Source organism: Coccinella septempunctata, chromosome 9, assembly GCF_907165205.1.
Source record: "Coccinella septempunctata chromosome 9, icCocSept1.1, whole genome shotgun sequence".
NCBI classification, from domain to species: domain Eukaryota; kingdom Metazoa; phylum Arthropoda; class Insecta; order Coleoptera; family Coccinellidae; genus Coccinella; species Coccinella septempunctata.
The window spans coordinates 11,997,339-12,022,045 of NC_058197.1; the positions used below are offsets into that span (position 1 = coordinate 11,997,339).

A 24,707-nucleotide genomic window follows, 5' to 3' on the forward strand; every position below is an offset into this window, starting at 1 on the left:
AGGGGTGAGAACCTCTACATCTAAAATTGAGGTGATTTTGGCTTACAATTCTGCTAGAAACATGTCCCCCTCTGAATGAAAATTGACCTGTTTCGGCATTTTCTCTGAAAATGTGAAAACATGCTTGTAGAGACATAATTGGCCTGGCAAGTTCTCAAATTGTCAGCCTCAGTAACTACTTCAAGGACTCACTGAAAATTCGCAAACCATAGTATTCATATAGAGGGTCAAGTGATCTTTTAATTGAGGTTAGGTTAGGTTAGGTTAGGTAAGGTTAGGTTAGGTGCTCACCCCCATTCCTTATTGAGAAGATTCCCTATTCCCTATTTCCCTATTGGGAAGATTTCGGCTATTAAAAACGTTACATGAAACCAAGAATTATGGATTCACCAAGGTGGAGCAACAATTCAGACGTCAAAAATTCCTGAATTTCTTGGATGTCTGCACTCTTCTACCTCCAGTTATGTGAGAAGTCGTCATAAATTTTTTATTTCGTTTGAAAAATTTTGGAGAAAAATATTTTGACGGACGAGATTTAACTTAGGCCTAGCCTAAGGTCAATTTTCCCCCAAAAAATTCATGGTAGAGCTAGAAGTGATACATACTCTGAAAGAGCAACTCTTCTAGTGGTATATCTACCAATTTCATCGAATTTAGTGCAATGCTTTGGTCTTGACAAATTTTTAAGGGACCCCCGTTTTGAGGGTGAATTTTCGACACGCGTATCTCCTAGAAGAATCATCATAAAGCTAAGTGTGATACATATCTTGAAGAGCCAACTCTTTTAGTGATTAAATTACCAAATTTCAACAAACGCGGTGCAACAGTTTAGTCTTGAAGAATTTTTAAGTGAACCCATATTATTGGGAATTTTCGAAGTTGAGTTTTCGACAGACATATCTCCCAGAAAATTCATTGTAGATATGAAAGCGATACATATTCTGAAAGAGCAACTCTTCTAATAATACATCTCGAGATTTCAACCACTTCGGTCCATCCGTTTGGTCTTGACAAATTTTTGAGTGACCCCATCTTTTTTGGAATTTTTCATGAAAGCAAAACAAATATTTTCCAACTGAGATTGTCGAAATATTTTTTCCATCGTTGCAATAAATTCCTGGCGAGTTTTTGCCAATATTGGTGTCTACCTGACAGCACAGTGCCGAGCTAGAAATTAATAACAGTGGTAGAAAAACCAAAGAAAAAATTCCGATTCAGATTTGCGTTTTCATCAAACACGAAAAGTGCAAATCTCCAGGTGAGGGTTCCTTCGACAGTGGAGATTTACCGGATTTGTCTTTGAGCGTCCCAGAAATAAAATATCACGAAATTAAACCGGCAGCCGTTGAAATACCCCTTAATTTCTTTCCCAACTTTTTAACCCGTCCACCTCCGTCGTTTTGCCCCCCTTTCAGGCTATTAACTCAGTTTTTAATCAGGAATTCTAGAATTCCGATTTCGGCGCCAGCGTACCTGCTCGTCCTTAATTCGTCATTATTAAAATAATACTCGAGTTTTAATATTTCATTCCCAGTTATTCCCGGTTTTTTGGAATGCCCGGCTGGAACACTCTCTCTCTGGGGGATTTAATAACGTTTGAAAATCGGGAGGTCTTCGTTTTGCTCTTTTTGGGGCAATTAGATCGAGGCCTTCTTGGATCGTTCGAGCATCGGGGAAGGACCTTTTAAAATCCGTTCAATCGTTCTCGGCCTTCTTGGAGGAATTGTAGATTCATTCCTGTTACTAGATTTAACCCGCGGCATCGCTCTCTTATCTATCATTATTGCTTAATCGGTGCAAGTTTCCTATATAGAAAAAATTTTAAGGATTCGATGGAAGTTGAAAATTTTCTTGTGTGACTTCAGTGAAATGCATTAGAAAATATTATATTCAGAAATATTGAATACTTTTGCTCAGTCAGTGAGTTTGAGGTTTTTCCAGTTTCTAATAATTGCCAAAAAATATTTAGAGCAACAAAATCACATATTCATCAAAAAGAAACCATTTACCAATAATATAATAGTTTTTATACAGGTTTTAAATGAATAGTGGTGATTGCTTCTTAAAAAATAGTATGTATCTTTCATATAAATTTTTTGTTTTTGTGCAGACTCTACAGCACCCCAAAAATGGCTCCTGAAAATCAATTTCAAATTTTCTTCTGGAAACCAGAATTTAGCAGACAATCTATAACAGCAAGAGGAAATTTAAGAAAAATTGTGTTGATGAATAGAAAAAGCCGCCCCTAAAATTCGTTTCCCAAGAAATTTTTTCCTTTTTCATAGGTCTCGTGTAATTTCTTGTTGAAAGTAATGGTTTTCAAGAAAAAATAATTTATCAAAAGGTACGAAGCGTGAGTAGTATAAGCTGGCAATATCTTCTTCGAACTCAAATTTACCTTGTTAGGCTGATATTATGCTGACATTAACCACCATCAAAAATTTTTTTCAGACTTGCTTTTCAGGGCTCATTTTAAGAGTATCTAAGTTGCTGCTCAAAAAAAATTATATAAAAGAGGTACACTATTTTGTGAGAAGGAACCACCTCTTAAATTTTCTCGCAACTATACAGGGTGAGTCTTTGACTCGCACAAATATTTTAACAGTATATTCTTGAGGTAAAAAAAACACTATTTTCCAACACCATTTTTTCCGAATCAACTCAATTCAAAAGATACAGGCTGTTGAAAAACAATAAAAAAATGTTATTTTCATCTCATAAACCGTTTTATCGAATGAAATAAATTTCGGAATATAATTTTTCATTTCATTTCATTTAATGAATCTTTTTCAAACACAAGATATAAAGCCACGTCTTCCAGTTTTCTCATTATGACCATTACCTACCATAAAAATAATGAAAATTCAAAGAATCCAACTCCTGAAACTAAGTTGGACGCTATCTAATGAATATTTCAACGTTGTGTAAAATAAACGCATTCTTCATATTTTCTCGTATAATGCGCAGTTTTCGAGTAAAATTTGATGTTCAAAAATGAAAAATATCTGTGAAATTTGAAAAATTGGGCACTTCGGCTGAACACAACTGTTTAAAAGATGCACAGATGTGTAGTATCACAGATTTAGCTAGTTATTCTGAAGGTAATTTTGTTTTCTAGGGGTGGCACAGCTTATTATAAAAACTTAAAATGGCTTTTTTTTATCATAGCCGAATCGGAAAAAATGGTATTGAAAAAAAGTATTTGTTTCGACTTCAAGAATCTACTGTTGAAATATTTGTACGAGTCAAAGACTCACCTTGTATATAAACAATATAAGTCATATATTGATATAAATAAAGAGAATGATCAGTATAAAATTAAACGAAAAAAATTCATATCTAATATTGGCGGATAGAATTTATGATCTATTATATTTATTGAAGATAAATTTCATTTAAAATTTGTATTCATATTTTTTTTATTTTTTCTTCCCACAGAGAGGGATTGTTCAAAAAAATATTATGAATATGACTATCGATGTTCACATTCGAATCAGTTTTATATCCATCACATACATATTTTCCTGATATTAATATGCAACTGAATTTTTCAGGAAATTTATTGGCGATGGCTTCAAATAAAACATTGTTTTAACATGTCATTGATGGGCAGTTTGAAAACTAGGAAATTTATATTACTGAAAGAACAGCTTCAGAACAGGATCATATAAAATCAGTCTCATCCAGAGTCAAATTATAATTGAGTAAAATACATTAACTGCCAACATATGAAATAGTAATAATCGAAATAATTGAAATTAGAAATTCAGTACAAAACTAAACAGAAAAAATCGTATGAAATATTGCTGAATATCTTTTATAACCTATTTTGTTTTATCTAAAAAAAAATTTATAGAAAATATATGATTTTTTGCCACTATTTTCGAGTGTTTTCCTTGGAGAATTATGAATGAAATGAATATTGATAGTATGTTTGTTATAGCAATTCTCAATCCAGATTCACATTCGAAATATTTTTTTTTCAACCTCAAATGAAAAATATGCAGTTGCCGTAATATCTCCAATATTCTAATTAATTTAAATGGATTTTTGTTGCGTGTCATTCAAACTGCCATCATCTACATACCGACGTCAATCATTGAAAACGCAACGCCACAAACGGCCTCGGAATTATATGGTCAATACAACGCCAAATTATCGACGTTCGGAAAAAAGAGGTAATAAATTTAAGGTAAACATTTACGGACCCCTTACAAAGTTCGCCACAATTTCAATTCAAATTGCCGTGTAAGAAGTTGATGGTCGATTTGGTAAAAAGGCGGCGGTATTCAGCATACCGCCGATAAGGTCCGGTGTCAGTAAATTCCCAAAATGGGATCGGAGCACGGTATCTGGAAACAAACGAACAAATATGGCGGTTCAGAGGTCACTCCTCAAAAACAACTCCGATTTTTTTTCCCTTTCGATAAATAATAATGATTTATAAGTCGCTGAAAGTTAGATTAAAACGAGTATAATTGGTGCGATATGCCGTTTAGTCCAAACAAAACATCGTTTGAAGAATTTTAAAAAATAGATAAGGAAATAGGAAACCAAATAACAGCAGATAAAGAATGATTATTGGTACTTGGATAGTTCAAAGGATTTTAAAACTATTTGTTAATTTCATGATGAAATGGAATATAAACAGAGTTGATATCTTCACAAAATGAAGCGGAGATCGAAGGTTTTTCCGGTATGAAAAACAAAGCGGTTTTTAGAAGATAGGAGATGCGATTTCAAGCTCTTCTTCTTCTAAGTCTGCTTGAAACCGCACTTCAGTTTTTCCCGCATAACAAACCTACCCGATACGTCCCTGCGTCATCCAGACAACAACGTACAACATCTGCTGTAAAACTTTTTTTATTCGGTGCTAGCTAGCGAACAATTAAAGAGAAAACGCATATTGATCAGCGTGTACTCCTACACACATTTACAGATACAACCAATTACTTTACTTCCTGTAAAAGTTGAGCGAGTATACGTTCACTTAAAAGTTAATCGAAAAGCATAATCGACGAGAAGAATGGAAAAAAAAGGTGGAGAACGTTAACCTTACAGTGGGGAAATGAGGAACGTTATGATCATAACACTGATTTCGACCACCCTTCTATTTCAGGAAGATGTTCATTTATAGTTTTTTTTTCACATATCTATTACTTGCTATTACAAATACGATTTTTTGATTATATCAGAGTTTTTCGTAAAATAATTTTCCCAACTTTAATTCCTACTGATTCAAGAGACCTTGAATCTATGAAAGGACAATTTTTACGTTTTAACCGTTCGTTTTTCAGGGCGGTAACCAGTCCAACGAGTGTATTTCTTGGCTGAGGACCTCGCAGACCCTTCTGCAGTTCTCCACCAGCCAATTATCAGCAGCTCGTGGTGCTTTCACCGTGTCTGGCTGCAATTTTTCAGGATGATCGAGTAGGCGAGCACATTCATGAGTTATGCCCGTTATCCAATACTCTAAACTGTCCAAACTTTCTTGGACTCTTATTCGATGCTCCCGCAGCAAAAACATCGGGGAAGTAGCGAACCACAGACCGAGAAATATGGCCATTATCATTAATGGCAAAAAAGGAAAATTAAAGTAGCTTAAAATTGCGGTCGGACATCTGAATTTCGCGCTATGATATATTGTTGAGCGCAGTTATGAAATTGCTTTTTTCATTTGCTGCAAAGAAGGCAGCGGCGTAGAAAGCTTTCTATTCGCTGGAAGACGCAAAACAACTATGGCTCTCAATGACATTTTTTTAAATTTGGATACGGTATATATTTTCATTTTCCAAAGTATGTACAGGGTGAGTCTTTAACTCGTACGAATATTTCAACAATAGATTCTTGAGGACAAAAGAAACACTTTTTTCCAGTACCATTTTTTCCGATAAAAGATAGAGGCTGTAGAAAAACCATAAAACAATGTTATTTTTAGTTCTATCTCACAAACTATTTTATCGAATGGAATGAATTTCGGAATATAGTTTTTTATTTATTTGATCTTTTTCGAACACAAGAAATCACCATTACGTACTATAAAAATACCAAAAATTTTAAGAACCCAACACTTGAACCTAAGTTGGACGCTATCTAATGAATATTTGAACGTTTTGTAAAATAGAAGCATTCTTAATATTGATTGATGATTTTGTTTTTCCAGGGGTGGCACAGCTCATCATGAAAACTTAAAATGGCTATATATTTTCACCAAGGCTAAATTGGAAAAAAAGCATGGGAAGAAAGTGTTTCTTTTGACCTCAAGAATCAACTGTAGAAATATTTGTACGAGTCAAAGACTCACCGTGTATATCAAGATGAGAGTCGGAAAGTAGATGTAACACTAATTACGTATTTGTAATTGTATTTTTCCAATTTTTAACTTCCCTGGAAACTGGAAATAATGTACTTATGTTTCGAAATTTTTAATAAAAGACCCTGTTTAATATTTTAGTTCCGAATGAAGCTTTCATTTCGACCAAAAATAATAAGATTAAGATTTATTGACTGGCATGCTTTGAACTTCAGAAGAAGTAGATTTTAGGTTATTTTATTGAATTAAATAAAAATACTTTCGGAGGAGATCGTGTTTATTTGATGAAAATCTAGTTTGACCTTCCAAAATTGTATTTTGTAAACTAGAAAAAATTTCTCTTACTATTTAAATTGCAAATGATATATTGAATTGATGTTTAAAATACTGATGAAAAACCATATTAAAAAAAAATCGGATAATATGATTTTTACAAAAATAAGTTTTCAAAACACGTGTTTCGCCAAATTTTACTTTCATCCACCTGAAGATGCTATTGTGATAGCGAAACACGTGTCATAGTTTACGAACTAATTTTTGGTATCATATAATCTGTTCTTAGTTCGTAAAAAATGTAGTCTTCATGATATAGATCAGAAAACATTTAATGCGAATTGAGAGTTTTAAGACGATGTGTTTGCTTCAACCCTTTTGTCGCGCCACTGCAGACAGAAGTAAGTATAATGTCTTTTTTATCTCAAGGGATGGAGAGGAGCCTCACCGTATACAGAAGTAAGGAAGGGTTGTCCCATAACTCATACTTTTAATTCTCTTTCTGTACGCTATCGAAAGAAAACGTAAGCACGAAAAAAGACGCGGTAAATTATTACGATGGGAGCGATAAATCACCCTGTAAAATTTCATTAATAATTTATAGCCGAGTCGTTTCGGGATTATCGTGATCTAAACTACCTGTATTTCGGAAAATCCATACTTGGAACGTTTTTTGGGCATTGAGTCTTCACCACCAAGAACAAGATTAAATTCTATGACACGCTATTCTGGTATACCGTGCCGTGAGTGCACGGTTTTTTGGGAGCATAGAACGTCATGAAAATTTTACCTGTTGGTAATCGAATGGGACATGATATGGCGGAAACTGAAACATGCTCTGATGGTGGTACACACCAGAAGAGGTGCTGGGACCTGGGTCGAAGTTCGGGAATGACATCGTCATGGTGCTACTGGTGTACATCGGTATGGACGGTGTGCTATGCACTGGTTCACTCCAAGTTATGATGCTAGAATGCACTATTGTGTTTTGGGGCGCATGAGAGATGGAAGTATGTGGCGCGTTCACTCTAGAGACCTGAGACTCAGGTGGTATGTTCGCACTAAGGTCATTACTGAACATCTTCGTACTCCATTCAGTAAGAAAAGTTTGTTCCTCTATCTTCGAATGTCTCACTCGCACAATTCATAAAACGATTGATCACTTTCAGGTAGAAGAAGAACGGAAGAAAAAGAAGAACTCACAGATGTTGGGTAACGCGAACCGTTTTCTATGTTCACATCGAAACACGAAATTGAACTGATCGACGAAAATCAACTCGTTGTCGAGATTAGAAAGGAATCATAGGAAAAAGAGGTCTAAAGTTGACAAACTACTAGCAAATAATTTAAATTTGTTCTATATTTATAATTATTATTACAAATCCAAACGAATATAAATCAACTTTTGTTTTATTCGAGATATTTGCGCCAATTTAGAGCTTATTTTCAATAACTTCTCGATTCCGATATGAAAATTGGTCTTAGCTGCATTGCAATCGGCCAGACGGAGTCGCACACGTGCAGCAGCCCGTTATAAGTCGGAGTTAGTCATACGTATCGACTAGTAGACTGGCCGGTTGTAATTAGGTCAGATAACAAGTGTTCTAGGCAAAAATCACAAATGCAATTATTATAATTCAAGTGAGCACGTTTCAGTCATGACTTATGACGTGCAAGAGATCGCAGACGGGCAGATCTGTTGTGTTTACGATACCGAAGTGACGTAACTTCTTGTTGGAGGACAGTTTGTAAACATCCGGGTGACGAGTGGCCCACAGAAAATTCGGTTGTCAAAGTCCAACAAGCTATGTCGTCGACATGACGTCTTCGCATGATCCAACCTTATTGTTGACGCTCACATTTTTCTATGATTTCGGTACTCGATGACGAAAGGAATTTCTAATGCATGTTATGACTCGGCAAAGACGCTCCTATCGAAATAGAATAGATAAATTTGTTATGCAATATTAATTAACGATTAACGTCTATTTTCTAATGAACCCGCAAATAGACAATCAGTAGTTCCAATGCACTGGCTATGATTCATAGAATTGTCGAGGACCACCATCTTGGGAAGGCATGATTCTGCCAAATTTGATCTTGAAAATGCCAAAGATGCTGGTAATAGTTTCTCTTTAAATGAAATTCGATGAGGAATTGGTTGTGAAGAACGAAAACACTTTACGTGAGGAGAAAAAGCCGAGCCCGTGAAGAAGTCGTGGAAGAAGAAGAAAAACGTCAACGTCTCGAATCGCGATTCCCATCGGCTCAGTGCACAAAAACCAACCTGTTACAAAACAATCGCCATCGCGTTCACCAAGAACGATCGTAATAATCACCTAATACTCGTTAAAATACTCTCCGCATTTTTTTATCTTTCCTCGAAATTTATGCCACAATCCAAGATGGTCATGAGGCGGACCGGGGGACATCAAAGCTCGACATCAATCAGCGGCCTCTTTCTTGCGCTCCGTGCAATCGCAGCGAGTCCAACAGAGACGGACAAGGTCCGGCAGAAAATACATCATGATGGACAAGTTTTAATGCGTCCATTTCTATTCTACGCGGGAAATTAGAGTCATTCAATTTGCTCGGTTCTAATTTCTTGCGGTCTTTAGTTTATTTACGACTTTTATGTCTCCATTTTTGACGTTTTTCGAGTGCGCTCCGAGGTGTCCGACAAATGTCAACACGTTACGAGTAATTACGTCCACTTATTTCGATTACAATGTCCGTTGGGGGCTATTTCCTTGAATAATAGTGGTTTTAGATTGAATTGACGCCGTTTGGTCACGTCTTTTAAACAATGACAAAGCTCTTTCCCAAAAAGATGTAAACTTTCGTTCCATCGCCTTTTTTCTTTTCATACCTTGACGCATGACGTATTATAGACGTTTGTATGTCAAAACTGGCATTTACTTATTTATGCAACTAGCATCTGTTGAAAAGTTGAATCTACTTAAAGTGGAATGTACTCAATAACTGAATCTACTTTGTACCTTGAATGTGCATCTATTTTAAAGGCGAATTTGACTAGATTATGATGATTGCTTGCATTTCTTGAGAGATAAACATAAAAGATATGATTCTTCTTACCCAAGAAGAAATTTTTCTCACATTATTCACCATGTTGAAGATTTTTAGTAATGATGATGAAAATTTGACGGTTATTACCTAGCACAAATAAGGATTAGCAGGACTTGTGAATGTAGGACAATTCGATTAATCCAGTGCGATCATTAAAGATCAAAATCAGCGCTTATGACCGATGGAAAGGGTCGATCATATCAGCCAATCTCTCACGAACCAGTCAATTATGCATTCCACGTCGAAAAATGGGCAAATCAACGACATACCTAACGCCGCGTTTCAATGAAATCGCACATAACAGACGGTAATGATACCGAGTTGTAGTCGCGGTTTATTATTGTGAACATTGTGGTACTTTTACCTCGTCATGATACGTCTGTAGGCGTCTCTACCGGTGGTACTTGAAAAAACCAGACGCTTAAAAATAAACCTTTGGGTCGGTTGACCAGAGCCAATAAACTCAAGGTGGCCTTGCCTCAGTCGCGCTATTTGTGCGTGTTGCATCGGCGACATCTCAAGGAAAATGTTTTGAATATTCCGGAAACGAAGGAGATCAAGGAGCTGCTGCTTGGCACAGTTCCGCTTCGAGAGCTGAAGAAATGGTAAATACTCAGCGAGTATTTGATCTCAGTAAATCAATGCCTAACATTCTCACTGGCGAAAACTTGAAGGATTTAGGATGTAACCTGGAGCCATCCCAGTAAGTGAAGTTCATAAAAACTCTAGAACTGTAGAAGAAGTAGAGGAGGGAACAGCTCTGATGAGAGTACAAAAGAGCTTAGATCGAAGTGCAACAATCTACTGAATTTTGGTTTTGGTGTGAAACTGTGATGGATGTTTGAACCATTACCTACTTCATAAGGGAGATGTTAAGTATATTTTAACTGCCACAAGTTAACGAAGGTACTCCAAAAAGTCCAAATCACTCTTGAAGCAAATCTAAAGGAAGACAGCAACAATGTTTTTTCATGCAAAAACGAGCCTGGTTTCCACAGGAACGTCCCTAGTATATAGATGTAGAAGATTCTGTATTGGATCATTGATAAATGATCAAGATCGAGAAGTGTATCAAAAGAGCATATCAGAAGATTTGTCTGAGTGTCAATGCCTCATATTCTTACTGGTTTCTTCAGGGAGTACCTCATAAGAAACCGTCTAACATTGGGGAGAAGGAAGAAACTCCTGACCACCTCTCCAAGGCAAAAAATCTTCGAACGAGAACTTGAAGGATCCAGGATGTAACCTGAAGCCATCCCAGTTGGTGGAGTTCATAAAAATCCTAAAACTGGAGAAGAAGTAGTGGAGGGAACAGTTCTGATGAGAGTACAAAAGAGCTCGAATCGAAGTGCAATAATCTACTAGATTTTGGTTTTGGTGTAAAACTGAGATAGATGTTTGTACCATTATCTACTTCATAAGGGAGATGTTTAGTATATTTCAACTGTCACAAGTTATTGAAGGTAGGTACTCCAAAAAGTCCAAATCACTCTTGGAGCAAATCTAAAGGAAACAGAAGTAGGGAATGAAGAGAAATTTCATGACAATTTTTTGAGACAATAGTGTTACAGCAACAATGATTTTTCATGCAAAAACGAGCTTGGTTTCCACAGAAATGTCCCTAGTATATAGATGTAGAAGATTCTGTATTGGATCATTGATAAATGATCAAGATCGAGAAGTGTATCAAAAGAGCATATCAGAAGATTTGTCTGAGTGTCAATGCCTCATATTCTCACTGGTTTCCTCAGGGAGCACCTCATGAGAAACCGTCTAACATTGTGAAGAAGGAAGAAACTCCTGACCACCTCTCCAAGGCAAAACATCTTCGAACGAGAACTTGAAGGATCCAGGATGTAACCTGAAGCCATCCCAGTTGGTGGAGTTCATAAAAACCCTAAAACTGGAGAAGAAGTAGTGGAGGGAACAGCTCTGATGAGAGTACAAAAGAGCTTAGATCGAAGTGCAACAATCTACTGAATTTTGGTTTTGGTGTGAAACTGTGATGGATGTTTGAACCATTACCTACTTCATAAGGGAGATGTTAAGTATATTCCAACTGGAAAAAGTTATGGAAGGCACTCCAAATAGTCCAAATCTCTTTTGGAGCAAATCTAAAGGAAGCAGAAGTAGGAAATTTCATGACAATTCTTTGAGAAGATAGTATGACAGCAACAATGTCTTTTCAAGCGAAAACGAGTCTGGTTCTCACAGAAACGTCCATAATGTACAGATGTAGAAGATTCCTCATTGGATCGTTGACAGAAGATTTTCCTGACCAATATGCTCTTCATCTTCTTTGAATAGTTATTACAAATTTAATTGGTACACCCTGCACACAAAGTGTTGTTGTTTCAATTATCTCTTGTTTATCAATCCATACGTTTCTGTCCCAGCTTGCGATATCGGTCTAGTCGAAGGACATATCGGTAAAAAAGGAATTCGCGCAAATGACTCAATCTTCAGCAACTCACCATTGAGTGGCGATTATTTATTTTTTTTTTGTCGCGGAGTGCATTTCCTGATTCCTTCGTTCGCCCGTCGCTGAATTTCATTGGCAGCGAAACAGGATGCTCGAGAAGTGGTCGGCAATGAAAAATATAAGAATTATATGGATATTAAATCAAGAAGATGACATTGAACTCGATATGCGTCGACTGTTCGGGAAATTTACTGCGAATTTGAAGTTTTCGAATGAACGCAACATATTTTTCTGGTGACGCACTGTATAATACGAAGGTTCGATTTATGTTTCTGTTGTTTTCGAATCGAACTTGGGGCAAACAAGTCGGGATTCATTTCTATTCAGATCGTCTAGGCTAGACTATACGGGGTGTATTTGAAGGTGAGGCTTTTTTTCCAACAGAAGATAGAACTGGTCAGAATGAAGCGTTTCACCAAAAATCTTAGGTCACAAGTGTAAAAAATAGAATAATACTTCAAAATCCCACCAATAAAATTCGTCTAAATTATACACGAATTTTTTCACAATGGGCATCACGATCTTCTTGTTCAAACATTCCAACAATCGTCGTAAAAATGGGATGAAATGGGGAAACATCATATTACTTTTTCAACATAACTAACATAAGCAATTTCAAGAAACTGCGTCGATTTTCTACATTTTTTTCACCCTAAATAGCACGATACAACAATTATGATTATCTCAATAGTGACTTGATGCATCTAATCCGATGAACTTGGTACTGAACCATTCATTGTCTAGCCATATGTTTATGTTTTCTTTCGTTTTAGCAATGCCGGAGTCACCTTCCACAGTCCTCTACTTGAAATCCAATGAAATTTTGTCGAACTTCTGGGGGTTGTACCTCAGCCATCTTGGATCAACACGGTTATTGGGGTTGATATAGGTTAAAAAAAATGGTTGAGGTGATTAAATAGAGTATGATATTGCAGTCACACATATAGGAAATGTAAGATTCCTGCTGCGAACAGACTATTTTAAACATTCAGGGAGACTGTACCAACTTGTGATGCTGAAGATACTTCTCAGTAGCTGACAAGAAAACATTTCTGATGAGGACCCTAATCATGTTCAGGTTGTCAACCAACGTAACCACCCCAAAATTTAATGGTTATGGTGAACCATAAGTGCTTTCCAGACACCGAAATATGCAGACATAAAGTTAGTGTCCACATACCTATGTGATTTCGAGAGGCTCCTCTTGAGCGTTGTGCTGATTATAGTGCCATCTATACGAAATTATGGCTTATAATTCAACCTAATAAATATCTTAGAATGGGCAGGACGTTACACAATTGATCAAAAAAATTATTGATTCAACAAGTTTTTCAAGTAAATGTCATATATTTTCGATTTAAATCGGCAATACTTAACTATATCCGATTAGAAGGTCCAGGAAAGTATTGGGACCCAAGAAATTCGAGGTACTTCTTATAACTCCATACAATTTCAATAGTTTACGTTCATGAATCTATTAGCGATGTCAAACGCCAATAGATGCCATTCAGCGGTCCATTCCGAACAGTTATTTCTAATTTTACAAATCGATAAAGTCGAAAATTCGCCCGCCAGGAATTTTACGTGGAAACAACGACAATTTAAGTACCCAACGAACGAGCGACGTTTTTACTGCCTTCACAGTCCACATATAAGAGATTAAAAGGCTATTTTTAAATCTGCAAACAACATTTTCACAGTTGAGATAGGTTATGTTATCGCTGCGGACCAGCTGAGCCATCGTCGCGCACCTAAGCCACTTTCGCCGACGGTTAAGCTGGGCTGCCTTGGGTGAATACACTTTGAAAAAGCTCGCCTCTCAAAAGAAATAAAAATGAAAACAAGTTAAAAATGCATAGTTGTTTTGTTGGCATGTAGAGGGCGTATAGCCATTATAAGATTCATGGCTAACTTGATATATTATAAGTCGAGATCAGGGTCGGATCTCTGGCGAACACCGAGATGCGTCCGGGACCTCCATCGAGATGCAGCATCATCGTAATGAAGGATATTTCAGATTGTGCTTCTTGCGCTTCTTTATAGAGAATAATGATTTCATCTTTTCTCTTCGAGATTTGGGTTGCATCAGTATTCATTTTTCAGGCACACTGGAAGAGGTATCTACTCCATATTTTTTTCCGGAAATGCATGAAAATCATCATCACAAATTTTCTGAATCGATCATTACAAACTGTCCTTACTCTATACACTAGACTACGATTTAAGTCTCTTAGTAACTAGATTCTAGTTTCAAGCCGTCAGAGAACTTTCCCAGGACTAACACTGAACCCTGCGGAACACCTTACTCATGAAAAACCCTGGATCAAGATAGAAATCATATGGCTACGGTCCTGTGGCAGGCCTAGCCCGATTTCTAGGCTTTCTCCGCATAAGTCTTCGAGGAAACTTCTTCAAATTTATTTGCGTGTACGTGGACATTCAATTTGCATGATAATGGACTGGACGTTATGTCCAATCCACATATTTCACGCTGAGGGCGTACGTACAACGGCTCTTGCTCTAGATTGACAGTGCGACGCTGACATTTCGTTGAGAAAAACGAGGTTCGTTAAAAAAGTAGCGGTATCGATCTTGCGTGGGAAACATCTCGATCTCAATCGGCCATATTGTGACATGACAAACGTCAATTAGCTGCTCATTCCAGCATAGAAGCATCGGACATCGTTCTGTGCTCATTAAGAGCACAGAACTTGTCTAGCGTCATCGCACTGCCAATATTGCCAACCTAAATCAAGAAGAGCTTATTTTCATGTTAATTCCGATACGGAAAAATTATCTAGCGCATATTATTACCAGCTCTGTAAAGCCTGTTTGCCATTTTTATGGTTAAGTGTGGGAACCTGAGAACGAGGTCGAGAAAGAATCATTATCGATGAATTTGTCCACAATTTATTTGTAGTTAGTTCATTTGACCGGAAGCTATCTGTTTTATTCCATAAAAGCAAGACTTATGCACGGGCTTTTTTTAAAAACTGCATCTGAGTTCGTTCTCTCCTAACGGTAAATGTTAGATGGGGCTCTAGGATTTCAGTTAATTACTAACTTTGTTACTGCGCGTTTTGATTGTGGTTTTAAACTTGTATGTTATGCATCGACGTGGCAGGAAACATCTACTTCTTGTGGAAATATCCGTTTCAATCGAAAAATTTTAGAATTGGCACCACTGTGAACCACTGATTCAATAAAAAATTCCTATATTCAATCCAACACTAAAACAAATTCATTTTCCACTCAGAAATCGCATCTAATCTCACCAACATAGATATTTCGTACTCGCGGATACAGAAATGAGAAACGATCGACAGATATGATATATTGTGGTTCTGTGATCGAACGCTGTCAACTTCATGATTCATACCAACGCGGAAACTGAAAAATCCCTACACGGAACACCTACCGAGACTTTATGACCCTTTTATGCCTCTAATTGACCGCCATTTCTCACTAATAACTATAATACCGTGCTCTGAACAATCTCAACTGCGAAATGAACAACAGAAAACAATATTCTCGGCGTAATGATTTCTGCTGGTCGGTATTAAGATTTAGTGCCATGTCAGCTATTAGCGGAACACCCAGTAGAACGTTGCCCGGGGACTTCTGGTATATTAAGCATGTTTTTTCGACGAAAACCGTGTTTGTGCTCTGATTATTGCACCTAAGGACTATGTAATTTATCTGACGATAATAGAAAGATTACCGATGTACAAAGTTTATGTGAAGAACTTAGATGTAAGATAAAAATGTTTAAAATTGTGGAATGAAGTCAAATTGTAGAAATTTTCTTGCCCAATTTGTTCGAGTTGTGGAAAATGCATTTTTCGTGTCTGTTTTCTCGCTGGAGGTCGCTTATCTGCGCAAAATATGTGTGAAGGTTGCCAATTCCACGAAAAAATTAAACAGATACATAAAAAACCACTTAATTTACATGCAACGCTTTTTTCTTTATTGGTAGCGTGGCCGAAAATGGGGAGGCATTTTAGTCTGATCGCGTATTAATTGACGATATTTATGAATTTTTCACGTGATTCAATTAATCCGTCATTCCGAGCTTTTCACTGCATAAATAACGAGCTGGATCAAAAGCCGCCATTGAAAAATCGTGGGAAAAACATCTGTCCTAACAAAATACAAACGGACGCCGATAAATAATAAATATCGAAACATTGTATCGGACCGTGTGTCCGCCGGCTAGGCAAGTAACGTTTTCCCCTGAAAAATTGATTCCTGATTTATTATTTCTACGATAATATGAATTTCGAAACTATCAATTCGCCGCAGCGAACACAACAAACACATTTTTCGCCATTATTCGTGATATATTTATCATATTGGCAACACTAGTTCTGACACGACTGTCATTACGATTCTTTGGACTTGGACGCCATATTTTACATTGGTACTCTTTGGTAATCAACAAATTGGGCAATAAAGTAAAGATTTTAAACAATGACACGATTAAATAACACCAGAAAATCATATTTACACGAAGCTGATTAGTTAGTAGGTGCATCGAATATACAACACAAATTATCGTATTTCCAGAAGGTCCCTGTAGAAAGTGAAGGTATTGACTTCCTCAATGATGCGGTCAGTCCTTGAACGTATGTGCTGCATTTTTACAAACCACACATAATGTTATTGAAACGCTTATGACCGATAAAAATGCAACAGTGATACCAGTTCCTTGACCTATCCAACTTACGTGCATATACGCACACACAAAAACATTGTCATCCTCGCAATATTCCCCAGTGAATTGGACACTATTTGCTGTCTGTAGTCTGGGGTTATTTCTTGCTCACGATATGAATGAAAAAAAATTAGGTTGGATTACAAACGACCTTACATTTTAGGATGGACAGATATAAACCAGGGTTCACAATCAAAACTGCAGAAACCATAGAACTCAAGTCGCAGAAAATGACATTTCCTGTCATAAATTGATGAAAAATTCCGTCGGAAAAACCAGCAACCGCGTTTCCCAGAATGATATAATGACGGAGCGCCTAATAAAAATACCGCAAAACCGAGTGACACAGCTTAAAGATGCCGTTCGCGAATTCCCCTATAATGAAGATAATTGCAAAGCCATCTAGACGCCGAAGACGAAACAAATGAAACACGTTCTCGGACCTAACCTATATGGAACGTCGTCATAAAAAGGTGTCGTACAAGTTATAGAAATAACGATCGCATACGCGTACGAGCACGTCATAGATTTCGTACTCCTTCGACTTGTGACAGGTTTGAGACGTAAAGGACATCATTTGTGACATTAAGAGTCGTCCGATTGGTTCGGTCACGTTTTTGTCGCCTTTTTTCCTGCATCGGCTGGAAGATTGATTCGAAATTTTAATGAGGGGTAGTTTCTGAATGAGCTCTGATGTTACGGCACTGAATACGGAAGCATCTTAGGCCAAAGTGCTTCCCTGATCCTTCTATGACTCATAACATTCATTTTGAGGTTAGATTCTTATGATTCCAAACTCACTGAATCCACAAAATTCGAAATTCCTCATCCTAGGTCAGTAACCCCTCATCCCAAGTGTAGAAAACTGTAATTTTTCACTATGATTACCATAGAAAACTATTGTTATGACATCATGCCATTTTATGATCGGTTGTAAAAAGATCAAACGGTTAACGTTATCGTTCAATGTTGTTTCATCCATGAAGAGGTTTCATAGAGTGTAGATAACATCTGAACTGCAATATTCGAAGGAATTATTGTAACTTGCATTCTATAAACTAGGATCAAGCTTATCATAATCACTAACAGTCGAATAAAATCAAAACTACAGATAATTTTTATGCCAAAACCGAGCAAGAAGAAAAACAAAAACATCGAATGATGGCTAAGGTGGATATTGATGTAAATCAATGCTCTCTCAATTTCTGTGTCGGTTTCCCAGCCCTGTTAATCACGCTGAATACTCCACTATCATGATGTTTCCAGTTTTTCATCAATATACCCATACATCTTGTAGAGTACCGTCAGAGAGATAGCTAATCAAATATAATTACCACTTTTAATCAAGAAGAAGAAAAATCTCGGTTGTGCGAAGGCATAGAGGCACATTCCATCTCAGTCTTTCCACTCATTAAACTCTATCAAATATAGTCCTAAAGCAGTACACCGTAAAGTATATTTCTGTGGACGTTACATGATATGAGTTCAAGTAGGCGAGTTATTGCTCGTTTCTTTTTCTTCCTTTTTTAATATGCTGGCCGCAAAAATAACTAGCCAGGACGTGGTTTATAACAGACTTGACCTGGCCACTATAAACTACCATATTCTTCGCTTTTACCGCATTCTTCGTCATAGGCAAATTGGTTTTGGAAGAGCTATTAGTTATAATCATTTTAATGGAAAAGTGCTATGGACTCCAGAATGAATGATGAGAGGTGAAAGATGACGTTGCTCAGGAGGCTCACTAGATGAGATTTAAAGTTGCAGGGTCGAATTAGAAAATAAGTTAAGTCGCCAATTTTCTTTTTGTAGATTTTAATTCATAATTTCTGTGGTTATTTGAAAAAACATCCCGTTGACCTTCTGTCAAGGGAGGTTATGTTGTTCTTGCCTCAGCATATATGTGAAGGGTGACAAGGTCAGTTTGGGAATTTGACAAATTGGTAAAAAAAATGGATATGTATCAATTCCTAACAATAAAAGCTGGGAAGACGATGGTAAAGAAACACATTTATGTTCAAGTGAAGGATCGGAGTCACTGAAATATGCAAATGTCAAAAGTAGTGACGCCATTGATATGCATAGCGAATCGAGTGCGTAAAATCAAACAATAATTTTGGACAGTTTTTGTTGGGAAAATGGACACTTGAAATCAATTTTATATTATTCAAATAGATTGAGTGAAATATTTTAGTGAATAGACTAACGATTGAATTGATAATTGATTCGGTCGTACATGTGCGTAGTAAATTTATGAATAAATAATATGAGACGTACTTGATGTGATCTGAAAGAATGCTATGTTTAGTTATAGACTAACAAAGAGGAAAAATTGTTTATAGCTACGCCTTCGAAAGAGATGTGATGATCTTCGAATTACTAACGTGATAACATAAAAATTTAGGTTATGACCTCGGTCTAGACAGCTATGGGGTTGTTCCAAAAAGAAATTAGCATATGTACATACTGTAGGGTCATTTTCCATCATTTTGGTGACGCACCTAGAAAACCACCATAGAAAATCCTTCGGAAAACTTCACATCCACGTGGTAATCCCGGAAAACTCATAGAGTGGGAAAACTAATAACTCTATGACGGTTTCTTTTTATGGTAAGTCATGGCACACTGGACAGTCACACGCGTCGAACGAAAAAAAAAACGGCAATGTTTTCGATCTCAATCGCTGAGAAATGCGCGAATTATTCGATAAACAGCACAGAATATCATGTTAGCTAAATTGAATGCACTTGTTAGTTGCAAGTTGCTTTTTCTGTGGTACAGCGCAATGTTCGAGTGAGTAAGCCGAAGGCGGCCTTGCAAACAAATGAAACCCTGGATTTCAGATGTTTTTTTGAAGAGGGGGAACAGTCAAGGGTAAAACGCTGAACAAGATTTGCTTTTATGATTTTATCGAATGTGTGGCGTGCAAAGAAGGATTTGTTTGCAGTTTTGGGTGTAGAGACCAGGAAATGGAGTGGATAATGGGTCAATTTGTCGGAGAACTGTAACTGAGGGATATTCTTGATGTTTTCATTCACGTTTTTCGACTTCGCTGACGTACATCGAGGATTGTATATTTATTAATGGATCTCTATGAACAGAAGTAATTTAACAAGACACTAAGCTCAAATATGAGTGTGACTCCGTTTATAGTAGAGCATATGGGAAAAATTACCAGATCCCGAATTAAAATTACAATTCATATATGTACTAAATGCTATTTCATAAAATGGATCATCTGCAAATCGTACATCCATAGCTTTCAATGAAAAAAAAATGAAAATTATATTGATTTATAATTTAGAATTTTTCTGAAAAAACAGAATTATGTGTGAATATTACACAATTAATGACAATTTTGTGTAAGTGTAATTCATTGTGTGGAGTTATTTCTTTGACGACAACTTGGGCAAATCATATAATTTTGAGTTTTTTTTTTGCCTTATTTATTTTGATTTTATTGATTTTTTTAAATTTTCCAAGCATCTCCAGAATGCTTTTTTATTCATTTATTGATTAATGTGTGTCAGGTTATTTTTAGTAATGAAATTATAAAAATTAACAGGGAAATCAGGCAAAATTTTTTAAAGCCATATTCTCAGAAATTTGCATAAAATTATGTATCAATTTTCAATTAATTAAATCCTGTTTAAATTCAAAGTTATTTCAGTATCTCGATGATAGTTAGCATCATAATTTATCAATAAAAAAATAAAAATTCATGAGCGAATGAGAAACTGACTGCACAATTGATTCTAAAATTTTTATAAACGAAACTATGCAAAAAAATTGGCAATTATCGATTTAATTCATAAGGTTAATTCTTGGAAATTATGAAAGAAATTGACGGCAGATTCCTGAACATGATGATCGAATATAAAGCAGTAGGTCAATCTGAGCAGCCCTTGGAATCCCCAGCCCCATCCCACGTAATTACGAATAAAGAAAGTCGATGATGAAAAAGGGTCGATACTTTGAAAAAGCCCATTAAGAATTCAAAAACACTCAAAGGAGGAGCCTTAACAGACGGAGGTGGAGAACTGATTATGAATTTTTGAATGCGGACAAATTGAAACAAATTCTATAGAAAGAATGGCAGATGTGCAAAAGTTGGATAAGCCGGCGTGGAAATAAAAGAAAGGAGCACTTAGGGGATAACTAGATTATCGGTGTATTCCTGTGGTACTTAAGAGTTGGAAAAGCTGAAATGTTCGCGGAAAAATCGGGGAAAATATACCTGGGATTTGATTTTCCTCCGACAGATTTTAGCAGAAATCCTTTTCCATTTTCCCTTCATTGAGGAGTTGGTGAAAATGTTGGGGAGATCTGACACCGACAGAAACGATTTTTAACAATTTATTAAAATAAAATTCAATATAAAATTTCAGTCCTTTCTGAAATAAGTAAAGCTAATGAAATTCCGAATTTCATACACAAAATTAACCCCCCCTCCAACGCTTATCCCGATCGTGTGACATCTATGGGGCGGAATTTTCGTATCGGAAAATTCGCGAAAACCCCGACCCGGGAAAACAATTTTCCCGATACTTGAACGACCGGAAAATTTTAATATCGGACTCGAAACACGTATTCGATCGGGGCGGGAGATAAAAATGGGGATCTGGCGTGTCTGGGGAACGTTTGGGCCGAAAAATTTCGGAATTATTAGTTTGGTAACGTTACAATTTTATTATTTTGCATGTTGTGTATCAGCGGACCGCATTTTATGCTGGGACCTCCGGAGTTTCATTGTTGAATTTGGGGAAATGATTGTTGATCGGTAGATTATCGAGATAGAAAATTTATTAACATTTTCAAGCATTCCATTAAAACTTCACAAGGATTTTTTCCACATTTTTTCAAAGGTTAACTTTAAGCAGCTCCAAACAAGTTCAACACTTGGCTAGGTAATTGTTCTTCAATATTTTCGAGACTTAAGCCATTACAAATCAAGCTCTGAACCAAAATAAAAAAATTCTGAAATTACAACTTATATTTTGAAATTTAAATATTACGACTAATGAGTTCTAATGTAGGAAATGAATTCGAAATAGCAACTCGACATTTTGGAATTTCGAAATTTTCAAATTTAAGCTAATGAGTCGAAATTTTACAATTCCAGGTCATATGACATAGAATTTCAAGTCATGTCGAGTTTCAATTTCAAGTCATATGAGATAGAATTTCAAGTCACGTCGAACTCGAAATTTCAGTTGATGAGTTGAAATTTCACAATTTCAAGTCATATGCCTTGAAATTTCAAGGTATATCGGTTTCAACTCGAAAATTGAATTTATGAGTTCGTATTCCACAATTTCAAGTCATATGAGTTGAAATTTCAATGTGTTTCAATTCGAAATGTCAAAATTTCAATACTCTGAATTGTGTCTTTGAATCATGTCGGATTTCAACTCGAAATTTCAACTTATGAGTCGGAATTTCAAAGTTTATTTTTGCCTGAAACCTGAAACTTCAAAACTGTGAGATGAAATTCAACTTTCATGGTGAATTTGCGAATCGTTATGAGTTACACGAATTATTTTTCATATCAGAATTTCAGGCTATAATTATGAAATCAAATTATAATGGTATTCCAACTTGAAAATTTGAAATTTAAAATAAATTTTTTAGTTTTGACTCATGATTTTGAGACTGCGAGTGAAATGCTGAATTTTCTGTTGAAATTTCGATTTTCACATAAAGTGCTGCCTTATAGTCCAAATGTCACAAGTTACAACACAATTCTTGAAATAAAAGATTTTTGAACTGACATTTGGAGTTGAAACTCCTTCTGAATAATAAGTGTTTTATTTTCTTTGAAAAAATGTTATTTTTCCTCATTTTTTATAATGAACTATAACAGAGCAACAGACTTTCTTCTTTTTTTTTAATCTTTTTTTTTAATTTCCTCAAATTTTCAACAATTTTCAGGTTTTAATCATCATTTTCGTATGGTTAGAAAATTTGTAGTTGTTAATTAATAACAATTATTGTATACATATTTGGTATGTTATATTGAAGAGTTTTCGTTCTATTTTAAGAAAAAATTTCATTGGGTGAAAAAAAACAATAAAATGATTGTTAATGCAATTTTTTTTAAAACTTTTTTTCATTTTGAAAAGTCAGTTTTTCGCCCCAATTTTTTGCCGTTTTAAAAAAGCAATTGATGGAAAATGATTAAATGAAATGCACATAAATGTTATTTCTACGACAGTGATAATGATATCGGATCAATTTCTAATATTACGAAATGGATTATTTGTTGATAAGTCAGAGGCGTCCATTATCACAACGATTATCATTCTTCTTGTGGCCTACTAGACGTCCATGGAGTTATTTCAGTGCGACGACCCCTGTTATTCTTTGATAAATCACAATATCACGGTTCGGAATTGGTATCTGCTTTTTTTTCGAGTAGGCTATGCGACCAGACCGAGCCGCCGACGACGTTTCGAAAAGTCAAGGAACTCGCAGCTTTACTCATCGCTACTTTTTTGCCCACGCTAGTACATCCCGCGATAAAAAAATAATAAATAAAAACGCGAAACTGACCCGCTCAACTTTAAATCTCTTGTCCGCTGAGCGGCCTACTACGACGATCTACACTGAGAAAAATCTTGAGGTTACAATGTGAAATTACCCACATATTAGCTGGACAGGTTACAGTTACACAGTTGGATTATTTTTTTCACAACTAATATCTGGATGTTTCTACAAGGGTGTTGCGAAATTTCATGAAAAATGTAAAACTATCATGTATATTTACAGTGAATATGAAATTTACAGAAAATATGTGTTAATTCTCTGTGATATCACAAGGGTTGTAATATTCACCTGGAAAATTACAACTGCAATGCAATATTACAATAAATTTGCGAATTTCAACATGAAACGGTAATTTCACAACATTATTGTGATCTAATTTTTTTTTTAATTACAATAATTTCGTGGATTATCACATGAAAATGTGATTTCACAACGTTATTTCACAAAGTTATTGTGATTTGAGAATTTTTCTTGTGAATTTGCGAAGAAGAAAATGTTGTGTTGTAGAATTACAATGCAGAACCCTTTTAATTTTAAAATTCCTTCACAAATGTGCTTATACAATGTGTTATTAAGGCGGTTGTGAAATTACCACGAAAAAATATAATTTTACAACATGATATCGCGGCACAATTTCCTTCAAGGATAGAACACTTTTTATTTACATGTCTACAGCAAGAGGAAAATCTTACGCGAAATTGTTGAAATTTATTATGGTCAAAATATTTCTCTCGAATATGAAAACAGAATAAAAAAAATAGATCAATCGGTTTCCATTAGAGCATTCCAAAGATGCCGCTTGAAATTTAATAAACAACTGATGATCTTGATCTTACGAAGGCCAAAATTGTGCTGTTCTTTTTCCGATCCACGAAGAGTCTCATCTGAAGCTGACTTTTCAGAGGCTCATCTAGTGGCAGCTCCAGGAGCTTTCCGGTGTAGATCGGTGAAGGAAAGACGAATTTTTTTGTTGTTATAACTATTCTCTGCATGTCTAGGAGTGTGTGTACAGGATTTTTTTTAATGCTTCCTTCCCTCCTCATTTTGGACTGCTGTTTAAGGCTTTTTTTTATATTGATCTGTGTCCACACACCCCAATGCCTGTACCTCTTTCTAATTTTGATCCATCAGTACAACATAGAGTCCATACAGATGACTTTTTGTCTAATTTATTCATCGCATTGAGAAAGTCCACAATGACGTTTTTTGTAGAAATTTTTTTCTCGACTTGTTCTTTATATGAATACATTTCTGAAGATATAAATAAAATATATTTCATTCTATTCTTTGTA

General features: G+C 35.9%; 1 protein-coding gene across 16 annotated transcripts in view; it reads right to left on the bottom strand.

The window, feature by feature from the left end:
- Positions 1 to 24,707, bottom strand: part of LOC123319852 (zinc finger protein 135-like) — a 122,640-nt gene that overhangs the window by 44,353 nt on the left and 53,580 nt on the right. Inside the window, exon 1 of one of the 16 annotated variants that reach the window (XM_044906854.1) lies at positions 7,377 to 7,916. The exons of the other annotated variants lie outside the window; for them this stretch is intronic. Within the exon in view, the coding sequence (XP_044762789.1) occupies positions 7,377 to 7,667 (291 nt within the window). The 5' untranslated portion in view covers positions 7,668 to 7,916. Of the gene's footprint in view, positions 1 to 7,376; positions 7,917 to 24,707 lie in introns of those variants that run through there. 16 annotated transcript variants of the gene reach the window in all.